Here is a 13,121-nt window from a genome sequence, read left to right as displayed (position 1 = left end):
CCAGACTGGGCTAGAATTCAAGGCAGTACTCCTCCCTCGGCTTCCTAAGTCCTGGAATTACAAGTGTGCCTTACCTGGCTTTAAGTTTTGTTATTTATGCCATCAGGATGCCATTTATTTCATGCTGAAATGGTAGGAGAGTATAGTATCTCTAAAATGTGCTTTCCTGATCAGAACTGGTGGTAAAAACAAGTGAGTTACCACAGAAAACGTCCTGCCTTGATTTTAAATCCTTGTAAAATGTAGATGTTGCTGAAGTGGTGTGAGCACCTATAGGAACCTGCTCACAGAAAATAAAGATGGTAACAGTTGGAGCTACCATTCACGAAACCCTCCCTGTGCTGGGACTCTCATTGTGCTGGAGGCTTCTTCATCTGTGTTCTCCACCTGTGTTCTTTCTTTTCCTGGTCTTTCTGTGAAGTGATCAGAATTGTTTCATCATGTTATGGATTGAGAAATTTCAGGCTTTTTTCTTGAATCCCTGTGAGTGTTGAAGCCCCTGTGGACTAGAATCACTGGTGTCTCTTCTGCCTGCTTTCTGTCCTGGAGAGTTCACGAAGCTTTCTTTGTACTGCTAGATTTATCTTAATTCTTACAAATCTAACTAATGTTCTGATGAAGGGGGCATAACAACACCTCACAAACAATAATTTAGATTTACTGGGCCGGTGATTTAGCTCAGTGTTTCTGCTGCTTGCCTCACAAGCACAAAGACTGGAGTTCGATCCCCGAACTCCAAAAAAAACCCAAAAAACAGAACAAAACAAAACAAAAAAACCCAGTAATTTAGATTTACTTGATGTAATGGGTAACTGTAGTTTTGGTGGAAGATTTTGTGGGTGTTTTTTGTTTTGTTTTGGTTTTGATTTGAATAATTAGGGGGGAGCACACAACAATATTTATGTTGCCATGGTTCTGGAGGCCAGGAATCTTATTTTTTACTTAAGTCTTAATTTTAGGGCCAGGGATTTAGCTCAGTGGCACCATGCCTGCCTCTTAAGCACAGGGTGCTGAGTTCGATCCCTGGTACCAAAAAAAAGGAAAACTCTCAATTTTAATTTTTTTTTTTTTGTAGTTTTGGGGATTGGACCCAGGGCCATTGCACTGTGCTATATCCCCAGCCCTTTTTAAAAAAATTGTGAAATTTTGGATAGGGTCTGGCTAAATTGCCCAGGCTGGGCACGAACTTGAAATCCTTCTGCCTCGGCCTTCCAGAGTGCAGTGGTTACAGGCAAGTAACACTGTGCCAGGCCTAAATTTATTTTTTTAAGTTGTATATAACAGAAGTTTTTAAATTGTTAAAATTCTGTAATACTAGCCAGCTATTCTGATTAACTTAGTGTTTCTACATAGATTAAAATCTCCTTCTGTTCCTCTTGATCTTAGGGCCTTCTGGTCTGCTATTCCAGAAATCTGGTCTGATGGTGAAAAGAGCTGGAGCATTGCAATAATGCTGGTGATTCTAGAGAGAATAGCATCTAAGAGGCTACTATGACCCTTGTAGAAAAGTTTGTCCAGAGTTTTGGATGTTTGCTCTTTTATTTGTCTGTTGGCTTTGGGGAAGGATCTGCATTGTTGTATGGCTGTCATGAAATAGTTCCAGTTACAACTTGCAGTTTTTATTTTTTATTTTTTTGGTACCGGGGATCGAACTGGGGACCTTGCTGCTTGGAGGCAGGTGGCGGCACCACTGAACTAAATCCCCAGCCCACTTACAGTTTTTAAAAAACTAGAATCAAATGTTGTTGAGAGCAAAAATGAGCACCTAGTGTTGACGCCTAAGAGTTAGGTTGATGCAAGGCTTTTGTGCCTTGTCTTGCTTGTGCTGCTGGTTTGGTGTCTTTGTCGGCTGCTGCAGCATAGGATTGACTGTCATAGCCAGCTGAGCTGTAGCTTCTTTAAGGTTAAAACTGTGATTCCAGCATTCTTAGCCATGATTCTTCTACCTCAGCTACCTGTTGTTTTTCTGTGGTGAGGCCTAGATGATAAAGTGCCTCAGTGCACTCATATGAGCACAATTATAATGTCTACTTGGAAGAGTTTCAAGGAGTGCTAGGTAAATGGGATCTCACTTTTGGCATGTTTATATTGGTTGTTAGTGAGGAATTGATCTCTTCTTCCTCTGACCTTCCTATCCTTGTGCACACATTGGGAGATTGTTTTGAGTTGTTATCCTCACTTATGTGCATGTGGACCATCTACCAGTGTCATCTATTCCATCATGCAGTGAAGCTCTTAGCACACAGGGTAGGCAGCAGCAGTGTTTACTTGTGGAGGATTCAAAATCTTCATCTGTCTTTTCCTATAGTCTTATTTATTTACTCAGTATATTTGGGATTGAACCCAGGGCCCTCATACTGAGCCACTTCCCCAGCTTTTAAAAAATATTTTATTTTGAAATAAGATCTCACCAAGTCTTGTGAGTTGCCCAGGCTGGCTTCAATCTTGCCATCCTACCTCAGCTTCCCAGAACATTTGGATTATAGGTGTGCTCCACTATACCTGGCCTTATTTCAGTTGTGTGACTCCTCCTCATCCTAATTATTTTTATTTCCCAATTGTAAAAGTAACCTCTCTCAAAAAAAAAAGTAACATGCCTATAGTTTGAGAATATTTCAAGGATTTCGAGCCAGGTGAGGTGGCGCACTCCTGTAATCCTAGCACTTAGGAGGCTGAGGCAGGAGTATTGCTGTGAATTTGAGGCCATCCTGTGGTACATAGTGAGTTTAAGGCCAGCCTGAACTCTGTAGGGAGACAGTATCACAAACCAAACAAAATGTTCAAAACATTCAGAAAAATAAAAAGTAATGGTTTATTATTATTATTATTATTATTTTCTCCTCAGTACTGTATTTGGGATTGAACTCAGGGCCTTCTCACTAACATTCCCCAGCCATTTTTAATTTTTATTTTGAGACAGGGCCTCGCTAAGGAGGTAAATTGTCCAGGCTGAGCTTGAATTTATGATCCTCCTTCCTCAGCCTCTCATTGTGCTGGGATTTACAGGCAATATACACCACAGCTGTCTGGGAATAATGATTTCACCTCTTAGTACAGGGATAGTTTTGTGGTACCTGAAATTAATATAACTTATGTAAATATATAACAATTGTAGGTGCCATGTTTCAACAAAGTTTCAGATTATGTAAACAAAATTACACAAGAAAGGGAAAGTAATTTAGATTGGAAAAAGAAATCACAGAAAGTTATATATTTTATCAAGCAGTTATACTTTTTTTTTTTTTTTTTGCAGTACTGGGAATTGAATTCAGGACCTTGTGCTTGCGAGGCAGGTGTGGCGTCACTGAGCTAAATCACCATCCCCAATTACATTTTTTTTTTTTTTGGTACCGGGGATCCAACTCGGGTCCTTTTGCTTGCGAGGCAGGCGGCGAAACCACTGAGCTAAATCCCTAGCCCTAGAACTTTTGTTTTTGAAACAGGGTCTTGCTATAGAGTTCAGATTGTCTTTGAACTCACTGTAGATCCCAGACTAGTCTCAAACTCAGGGCGATCCTCCGGCCTCAGCTTCCTGAGTGCTAGGGTTACAGCCATGTGCCACCATGCCCAGCTTAGAATTTTCTATAGAGAATACAGAAGTGTTATGCAGCCACTTCCCTAGGGTGGTTGATACTATCTACTTTTTATTATTATTTTATTTATTTATTTATTTATTTTGTACCGTGGATCGAACTTGGAAACCTGTGCTTTCAAGGCAGGTGAAAACACCACTGAGCTAAATCCCTGGCCCTACTTTTTATTATTGACAGCTTGGAAAAGATTTTTTCAGCTTCAGAACTCACATTGTGTAAACTTTTATATTGTTGTCTTATTTGGGAAACCCATGTTAAGATTCTTCACACAGGAGCAGTGGGACTTCAAGGTATTTAAGATTTTTTATGTAGTTGTTACAGGGCCTTGGAAGAGGACAGCCAGCTATGTCCCCTGTGGCTAGTTGGTACTTTCTCTTAGTTTTTGTGTGTGATAAAATATACATAACATAAAACCGACCATTTGTTTTAATTTTTTTTTTTTGGTACTGGGGATCGAACTTGGGTCCTTGCGCTTGTGCAGCAGGCAGTGAAACCACTGAGCTAAATCTCCAGCCTACGCTTTGATTTTTATGGAGCAGTGAACTTGGTTTTTCTGTTTTACTGTGTCAGTGGTAGTTTGATGCTATGTACCCAGGGTGGTCAGTGTGGTGTTCTGCCAAGATATCCTCTCAGAGTCAGACATTGATGGCTTTCCTTCCTGGCCTTATTTTGCTGAAAAGTCCTTCAGCATCATCTTGCTGAGCCACCTTGTTTAAAGCTGGCCTGAGAGAGCCCTGCTGAAGAGGCTTTCTCTATGTCAGTGATGGTGAACCCTTTAAAGACGGAGTGCCAAGTTCAACCTGAAATCCACTTACTTATCACAAAGTGCCAACACTGCAATTAAACCCAAATACTGAAGTTTTAGTTTAGGAAAAAAAAAAAAACAAACCTGTTACTTAATGCTGGGCTGCTGGGACGATGTGGCTTACATGCCAACAGAGAGGGCTCTGCGTGCCCACTGCAGCATATGTGCCATAGCCTTGCCACCATTACTCAAGACCAACTCAGGGCCTTTCTTTGCTTTGCCTGAAAAAGATGGAGAGAATTCTCTTTCAGTGACTTTTTTTTTTTTTTTTTTGAGATAAGGTGTTTCAGCATAGTGCAGGCTGGCCTGGATCTCGAAGTCTTTCTGCCTCAGTCTCCCAAGTGCTGGGATTACAGGCTTGTGCCACCATGCGCAGCTTTTCAGTGACATTTTAGCAACTTGAAAGCCTTGAGTCTTTGGAATGTGACCTCTGTATCAACACAGAATTTCTGAATACTAGTTAATGTTTTTGTTGTTATTTTGGTGGTACTAAGGATTAAACCCAGGGGCTTGTACATGCTGGGCAAATGTTCTACCACTGCCCTACTTCCCCAGCCACGTTTATTCTTCATTTTGAGGCAGGGTCTCACTACATTGTCTTGAACTTGGAATCCTCCTGCCTCAGCTCCTTAAATAGCTGGGATTATAAGTCTACATCACCATGCCCACCTAATGTGTTTGTTTTAAACTATGATAGGATTTAAATCATCTCATAGCCACATTTTAATTTTATTCTTTAATAAGTAGTCATCTTGTTGCTGGAGGGACAGCCCCGTGGGGGTTCTTTCCAGGTTCTTGGTGTCCTGAACAAAGAATTGGACAAGACACACAGAAAAGGCAGCAAAGGTGTTTATTGAAAGCAGGAAAGAAAAGAAGTGTGTTCTGCAGAGAGTGGGCTGGTGAAAAGGCTCACAACTGGTAGAGGATAAGAGAAAGAGGTGTTTTATAGCCAAAATTCCTGGGTTACCTCTCTTTCATACAAATAAGGCATTGAGATAATCATTCTATCACTCACTCACTTGGTGTTGAGCCATGTATTAAACTGTCCTATCAAAAACTTGGCTCTGGACATGGTGGCGCACACCTGTAATCCCAGCACTTGGGAGGCGGAGGCAGGAGGATCACCACCAGTTTGAGGCCAGTCTGGACTGCATAGTGAGTTCAAGTTCAGCCTGAACTACATAGTGAGAACCTGTCTCAAAAAAACAAAAACAAAACTCCTTTGGCTTCCTGTTACATGTAAATGAAAGATCAAAAATAGTGTTTTTTGATTGGTTGTGTCCACATACAAATAAAGAATTGAAAAACATTTTCTTATTGGTCCTGTGAACAGTACCAAATTCAAATGAAGGAGAAAATAGCACTTTTGTGATTGATTCTTTGTTCAGTGATGATTTTTGTCACTGTGTTGGGAGTGTCCCTTGCTCTGTTGTCCTGTCTTAACTTTCACCTGAACTTTTAAAAGAGAGAGAACTTCTGAAAGATTGGTTGTCGCCACATTAAGAGCTTCAGTTTTGTTTACATGGTGTGTTTCCACACTGGGTTCCAGATGAATATTTAGGTCCTTCATTTATACTCCTAAATAAATGGAGCCATGAGAAGGTGGTAGTATTGCAAAATAAACACTAATCAGTGCTTGGAATACAGTTTGCAAAGTGTGCGGTGTGCCTCATTGTAACAGTACTCACTGTACAGTTGGTGGATCTGCTGTGGTGGGTGCTTAGGATGTAGTAGTGATTGCAGCATGTTCTGGGGAGTGTCTGCTCTGTGAACTGAGCGCAGGAGTCAAAATCTCTTTGTGGAATTTGTAAGTGGAGGTGGGGTGGGAAGAGACAAGAAAATTAATATGTGTATGTTAAGTGAGGATAAATATAAGGAGAAATTTATGCAGGGGTACATCAAGGAGTTGGGAAAGTGACGCTTTTAGATAAAGTGAGTTAAGAAGCTCTCAAGAAAGAGGCTATCATGTCTTTGGGGTGGTCCCAGCTACTTGAGAAGTTAAAGCAGGAGGATCACTTGAGCTCAGGAGTTCAAAAGCTAGTCTGGGTAACATAACAAGAACCTATCTACAAAATTAAAAAAGAGCCAGTGTGGTGGCACATGCCTATAATCCCAGCACTCGAGAGGCTGAGGCAGGAGGATCACCACAAGTTTGAGGCCAGCCTGGGCTACTTAGTGAGTTCAACGCCAGCCTGATCTACCTAGTGAGACCTTGTCTCAAAAACAAAACAAAAAAAAATTAAGAAGGTGACATTTAGATGTGATAGTGAAGACTGAAAACAAAAGAGGTGATGTTTATGTGGAGTTGCAGGAAGTTGAGAGTGAGCCAAAGGGAGGATATCTGGGAAGATAGGAAACAAAGGGAATAACAAGTATCAAGGCTCTGAGTAGATATTTGTCAGGCATATCTGACAAGTAACAAAAGGAATCAGTATAACTGGGGCAGATTTTATGTAGTTTTTCTTTTCTTATGGGTCTCTGAAGGAAAGACCTATTGGACCTTTGTATTTTGGTTCTGTTCCTTGTGATTGAAGAAAGCTTTTGCTTTGGCTTCACAAGAGTTGAAGAGAGTATAACTATAAACTGGTAGAAAACTGCTAGTGTTGAGATCGTCATAAAAATCAGGCTTTGAAAGGAAGCAGATGGTCTTAGGATATGTTGTTATTGTAAAGCACTTGGGTGTCATGGATTTACGATGGAAAACATGGCTATCTTTGAAGTCCTTACAGTCAGTGGGTATCTTCACTGTAAGAAGAAGACAGCAGCGCAGGAAGACTTTGGCAGGAGTGACAAAGATGCTTACTGTGCCAGAGACACAGTGAGGCAAAGGAGCCCAGGTATAATGGATGAGAAAGAACCTTCAGCCAATGCATTCCATGTGAGAAGCTACTTATCAGTAAATATTATCTTTTTAATATAACCTCTGATTATCAAAATAATATGTACTTAAAATTTTTTTGTAAATTCTAGCTGGGCATAGTGGTGCTCACTTGCATTCCAGCACTTGGGAGGCTGAGGCAGGAGGATTGTCTGGAGTTTAAGGCCAGTCTGGGTTCAAGACCAGCCTGAAATAAATAGTGAGGCCCTCTCTCAAAAGAAGAAAAAATTTGTGAATTAAAAAATGTATTAGAAAAATTAATCCCTTTATTGAAATATAATACGTAGTGAGATTTATTTAATTCTAAGTCTGTAATTTGATGTATTTTGGCAAAGTTACAGTTGTGTAATCATTGTCCCAGTTACAACATGGAACATTTTTATCTCCCCTAAAAGTTCTCTGGCCTTTTGGCCATCAGTCCTGTTCTCCAACTTTGGCCCTTTTGGCAACCACTTATCTGCTTTTCTGCTTATATATATATTCTTTTCTTTTCTTTTTTTTTGTTACTGGGGATCGAACTTGGGTCCTTGCGCTTGAGCAACAGGTGGCGAAACCACTGAGCTAAATCCCCGGCCCTTTTTTTTCCTTTTTAAGACAGGGTCTCGGTGTGTAGTTCAGGCTGGCCTTAAACACACTGTGTAGCCCAGACTGGCCTTGGACTTGCTGCAATCCTCCTGCCTCAGCCTCCTCCCAATTGCTGGGATTACAGGCATATGCCACCATGCCCAGTATGCCATTATATAGTTTTGCCAGTTTTCTAGAATTTTAGTAAATGGAAGCACAGCATAGAATCTTTTATGATATGTTTTTTTCACTATAATGCTTTTGTTACATTCCTTTTTATTCCTACATAATATTCTGTTGTGTGGATATACCATAATTTGTTTATCCATTAAGCTATTTGATGGACATTTGGGTTGTTTCCACCTTTTTGCTATTGTGAATTGTGCTGCTATCAATATTTGTGGTGATGGAGGTTGAACTCAGAGCTTTGTGCATGCTAAGCAAGTGCTCTACCACTGAGCTACATCCCCAGCTTTCATTGTATGTGTGTGTTTTAGCCAGGGTCTTAGGGCCCAGGCTGGACTCAAACTGTTGGGCTCAAGCAGTACACCAACTTTAGCCTCCCAAGTAGCCATTCCCAGCCATAACAATCTTCTGCCCTACGGTCCTAGTGTCTGTGCCCTTACGCATTCCTGCCTGCAGTGGGTGAGAATTTCAGCAACTGACCACCAGTGATGGTGTAGTTTTATGGTTGTAAGCATGTATGCCGACCAGATGCTGTGCAGCCCTTGGGGAGGAAGTTTGAGTGGTGAGGGTTGTTTTTCTACAATACCTCTTACATCCCATGACTGTTTGACCCTGGAGCTTTTCTTGAGGCAGAGTGGCCTCAGTGGATCCCATTTGTAACCTCATTAAATTCTGGATGAGTGAGGTAAGGCCCAGAGGCTTTCATGAGTCATAACTATTTTATTCGCAATGGTTAAAAAGTTAAGAATATTAAGTCATTGTTTCTAGCAGATCCTTATGCCAGTTGTTGGTAGATCTTGGGGATGAATCATGTTTTGTGTTCCTTACCTGTTCTCATGGACAACTGTGAGGCAACGTGGAAAGCCAGAATAGATGCTAAATCTGAAGACAGTATTTAGCAGTTATTCCCCCCCTCCCTAGTCCGTACATTAAGGAGATACCTAAGCTGGGTATGGTGGCTCACCTATAGGCCCAACCCCTAAGGAGGCTGAGGCAGAAGAATGAAAAGCTCAAGGTAATCCCAGGAAATTTAGGAAGACCCTGTTCTAAAATAAAAATTTTAAAATGGGTTGGGGGGCTGGTTCTTGCATAGAGTTTGAGGTTTTAGGTTCAGTTCCCAGTAGAAAATGGGAGGGGGGGGATTATCAGGCTTGACTTGGTTATGAAATGGTTAATGACTATGCTCTTTAATTCCAAGATACAGTTTGTCAGGATGCAAAAAACCACAACAAAACAGGCAGCTGAAGCAGTGTCCTCAGCTATCTCTGAACAGATAAAACATAGAACACAGGATGGGATGTTCCCAACAAAGAGGTAACAACTACAGAGTACAGCATCTTTTCAATGTCAAGTCACTGGAATATATCCATACATCTGCCTTGATTGCTGCATGGACCCTGACCACCAATATTTGCTCTGACCCCTGTATGTGACAGACGTGCCAAACCTCTCTTCCAATGCCCTGTAAAGCTTCCTGCCTTTTCTTTGTTCGGTGCTTGCTTGTGGTCAGTCCACCTCTGCCCAGGTGAATAAAGTCTATACCTCTTTGCTTTCAACTAGCCTGCTTGGGTAGTCTTCATCCCTCTTCATGCAGCCTGCCCCCTTGCCCTTTGTTACAAGAATGAATGAGAATGAATTTTGAGGTCTTAAGTTCAATTCCCAGGAGTGGGGGAGAAAGGGGGGGAGAGTAGGAGAGGGAGACAGAGAGGGAAGGGGTGGGAGAGGGGATATGTAATTTCACTGCTTTGGATTACTTTATTTTCTGGCCTGTCTGAGGTGCCTAGGGACGGAGCTGATCTGCTTCTGTTAATGCTTTGGGAAGCTGATCTTTCATTTTCTTACAGGGATAAGGTCTATGAGGGACCTTAGAACAGAAGCTCTACTTCATTGACCTTCCAAATTTAAGTATATTGCACAGTGAAGGCAAACAAGTTTATATTAAGAGGTTAAGTATAATTGAAACAAAAGAATTGCAAAACAGGACTTCATCACATAGAATGCTTTGATATTTTGTTTTATACTATTTTATTTAAAACCAAAACCAAAAAAACACTGCTGGTTACCACTCACTAGTTAGATTACAAACTATAGAGATGGACTCCAAGCCTCTCGTCTCCATTTTACAGACCAGAGAACTAGAACCCAGAGGGAGGGACCAGGGACTTGGAATTGTTCTCCAAGCAGTTGAGTGACAGAGAATCAGGCCTCACCTCACTGCTGCTGCAGGCTAATCCATTGTCTCCTCTCTCTCTGCCTCAGTTTTGGGAGTTTCCTTTGTCATGAGACTTGGTCAGGCAAAAAGGGTCTTACTTTTCCTACTCTGTATCCAAAATGAAGATCAGGAGCAGTCTTGTGGACTGACAGAAGACAGAGTTGGGTGCAGTGGGGAGGGTGGCAAGTGCACATAGTGATTTTTTTTTTTTTTTTTTTTTGGTACTGGGGATCCAACTTGGGTCCTTGCACTTACGCAGCAGGCGGTGAAACCACTGAGCTAAATCCCTGGCCCACATAGTGATATTTGAGACAGGGTCTTGGTATGTAGTTCGGGCTAGTCTTGAACTTACTGTGTAGCCAAGACTGGCCTTGAAGTTCAGGTGATCCTTCTGCTTCAGCCTCCTGAGTGCTGGGACTACAGGCATGTGCCACCACACTTGGCTTCACAGTTTAATAATTATAGTATCTGCTTCAGGTTTTGTTACAGGCAGACTGACCATGAGTCAGTAGTGTTCCTTTGGTATTGTTTATCAGGAGGGCTTTTTGTGGGCTGGGGTTGTTGCTCAGTGATAGAGCACTTGCCGGACATGTACAAGGCCCTGGGTTTGGGTCTCCAGGGTGGTGGGGGTCTTCTGTAGACTAGTGTGAACCTGTCTATATAAAACTACAGAAAGGACCTCTGTGGTCAGGCATCTCAGAGCTCCATCTTCTGGAGAGAGTCTGGAATCGCTAGAATGTGCTCATTGGTCTGGTCCCATTGCCTGTATGGCTTGGAACTCAGTACATGCCTTTCCGAGGACTTCTCTGGTGTCAGGTTAGAAATCAGGACCTTTGTGTCTCTGTTCTTTGTGTATAGGAAATCTTTTTTTTTTTTTTTTTTTTGGTACCAGGGATCGAACTCGGGACCTTGTGCTTGTGAGACAGGTGGCAGGACCACTAAGCTAAATCCCCGGCCCTTGCATATAGGAAATCTTATTGATTCTTAGTCCTCGAGTCCAGTTGGGACCTACAGTTTCTCTCTGAAAGGAAGAGATTACCACCATCTTAAACTCATTTTAAAGAGGCTACTATAGAAAATATAAATTTGTGGTGAAAAGACTTGCATTGGGACAAGCTGAATGTTGTATATGTATAATGGGAAAGCTGTACCATGGCAGAAGTACCATGGGCCCTACAGGCATTTGAATGGGGCATCTAACAGTCTGTCGGGCTCACTTGGGAGCTGTGGCTTACTGGCTATGGCCCTGGATATCTTTCCTAACCTCCCCTAGTCAATTTCATTGTTTTCAGCAGGAATAGTAGTGTCTATTTTATAGAAGGTTAGAATAAGACCAAGAAGTTCCTGTAATGAGCCTGGTACATTGCAGGTCCTTGGAGTCATGGAATCTCCCAGTAAGACCCCTGTACCACAAGATACTGTAGTTCAAGCCCTATAAGCAGTGTAATAGTAGAGACTGCATGTCTGTGAATTATAGACAGAAAACAGAACTAGCTTGACATTCCCTAAAACAGTTGACAAGGCACGTACAGAGAGGTATGCTTTCCTGACATCCAGTTGTGTGGCTGTGGATGCATACTGAGATCTGGAGCCCTCCATCTGTGCTGGATAAGAACCTTGATTGTCCCCAAAGCACAACTTTTGTTTGGCGAATAGGGTAGAGTAGATAAAAATAGTCTGTGACCTAGAACACTACATATCTTTTTAAATGGAGTTAGCCAGCCTTGCCTGATACAGATGTTAATCATTAAAGCTAAGCTCAAGCTTCATTGCTAATAAGATTAATGGAGCTTGTCTTTGGCCGTGGGCAGAGGTGGTGTGTGGATACCTTGGGTGCGTAAATCTTCATAGATGATGCATACAGTGATTTTTCCTCTATTTAAACACATTTTATAAAAACATAATTAGTGAAGAGAGTTGGGCACCATTCACCTTAGGCTTGACAGAGTTACTAATTGGTAAGATTTAATGTGAATATTTGGAAATTGTCATTTTCACCCCCTTGTGAATTTGTGCTTTTGCAGTGCAGTGGTGAGGGCCCTGGCTGTTTAGGAGCCCCTGGAGCCCAGTTTCTGCCTGTCAGAATCCTCCCTTCCTGGCCTACCCCCTGGAAGGCTCTTTGTCTTCTGGAAGAGGTGGGGCTGTTGTGGGCAGTGTGGGTGGAGCCCTACAAGAGCTGTAGCTGTTGTCTTTCTCCTGGAGGGGAAGGGCCAGTGGCTGTGCAGCTCAGCATTTTGTTCCCAGGCTTCTTCCAACCCACATGTCCTCATTTTGTTTGCTTCTGGTAGAGTGACCTGGCCCAACAAGCTGAAGAGTGGAGACAACACGGACACACAGACAAACAGACGAACAGACGGAGGACGCGCTGGCCACTGGACCCCGCTGCCTCCCCCTTCTCTCTGCCTCCTGTGTGCAGAGGATGAGCCCAGCCTTCAGGGCTATGGACGTGGAGCCCCGCACCAAGGGCATCCTGCTGGAGCCCTTTGTCCACCAAGTTGGGGGGCATTCGTGCGTTCTCCGTTTGAACGAGACAACCCTTTGCAAGCCCCTGGTCCCAAGGGAACATCAGTTTTACGAGACTCTGCCAGCTGAGATGCGAAAATTCACTCCCCAGTACAAAGGTGAGCCCCCAACTCCTAGAGGGGTCACCAGTCTGGTGAGCTGTGAGTGGTTGTGGCCATGGAAGGCCCTGGCAACCATCCTGGGAACCCTCGCCCCTTCCACGCACTGTTTTCCCTCCTCCTCCTCTTGGCCCTCAGCCCAGCACCTCACACCCTCAGTTTGCAAGTCCTGGTAAGATTGCTCAATTCTGTTTTGCTTTGTGGATTTGTTTTGAGTTTATTTTTGGTGGAAGTATAGTTGTGTTTTATGTTAGGTGTCTCT

At 42.6% G+C, this 13,121-nt stretch overlaps 1 protein-coding gene across 3 annotated transcripts in view; it reads left to right on the top strand.

Annotated features, from left to right (window-relative positions):
- Positions 1-13,121, top strand: part of Ip6k2 (inositol hexakisphosphate kinase 2) — a 37,049-nt gene that overhangs the window by 13,869 nt on the left and 10,059 nt on the right. For 2 of the 3 annotated variants that reach the window (XM_013069851.3, XM_021258313.2), the window contains exon 2: positions 12,527-12,859. In XM_013069851.3, the coding sequence (XP_012925305.1) occupies positions 12,658-12,859 (202 nt within the window). In that variant the 5' untranslated portion in view covers positions 12,527-12,657. Of the gene's footprint in view, positions 1-9,204; positions 9,341-12,526; positions 12,860-13,121 lie in introns of those variants that run through there. The other variant, XM_087186900.1, reaches the window with a different exon arrangement.

The sequence above is a fragment of the Heterocephalus glaber genome, unplaced genomic scaffold (assembly GCF_053883595.1).
Source record: "Heterocephalus glaber isolate CG9 unplaced genomic scaffold, H.glaber_assembly_v1.0 deba00001504, whole genome shotgun sequence".
Taxonomy (NCBI): domain Eukaryota; kingdom Metazoa; phylum Chordata; class Mammalia; order Rodentia; family Bathyergidae; genus Heterocephalus; species Heterocephalus glaber.
Note: the sequence above shows the minus strand (reverse complement) of the source record. Positions and strands in the feature narration are given on the sequence as shown.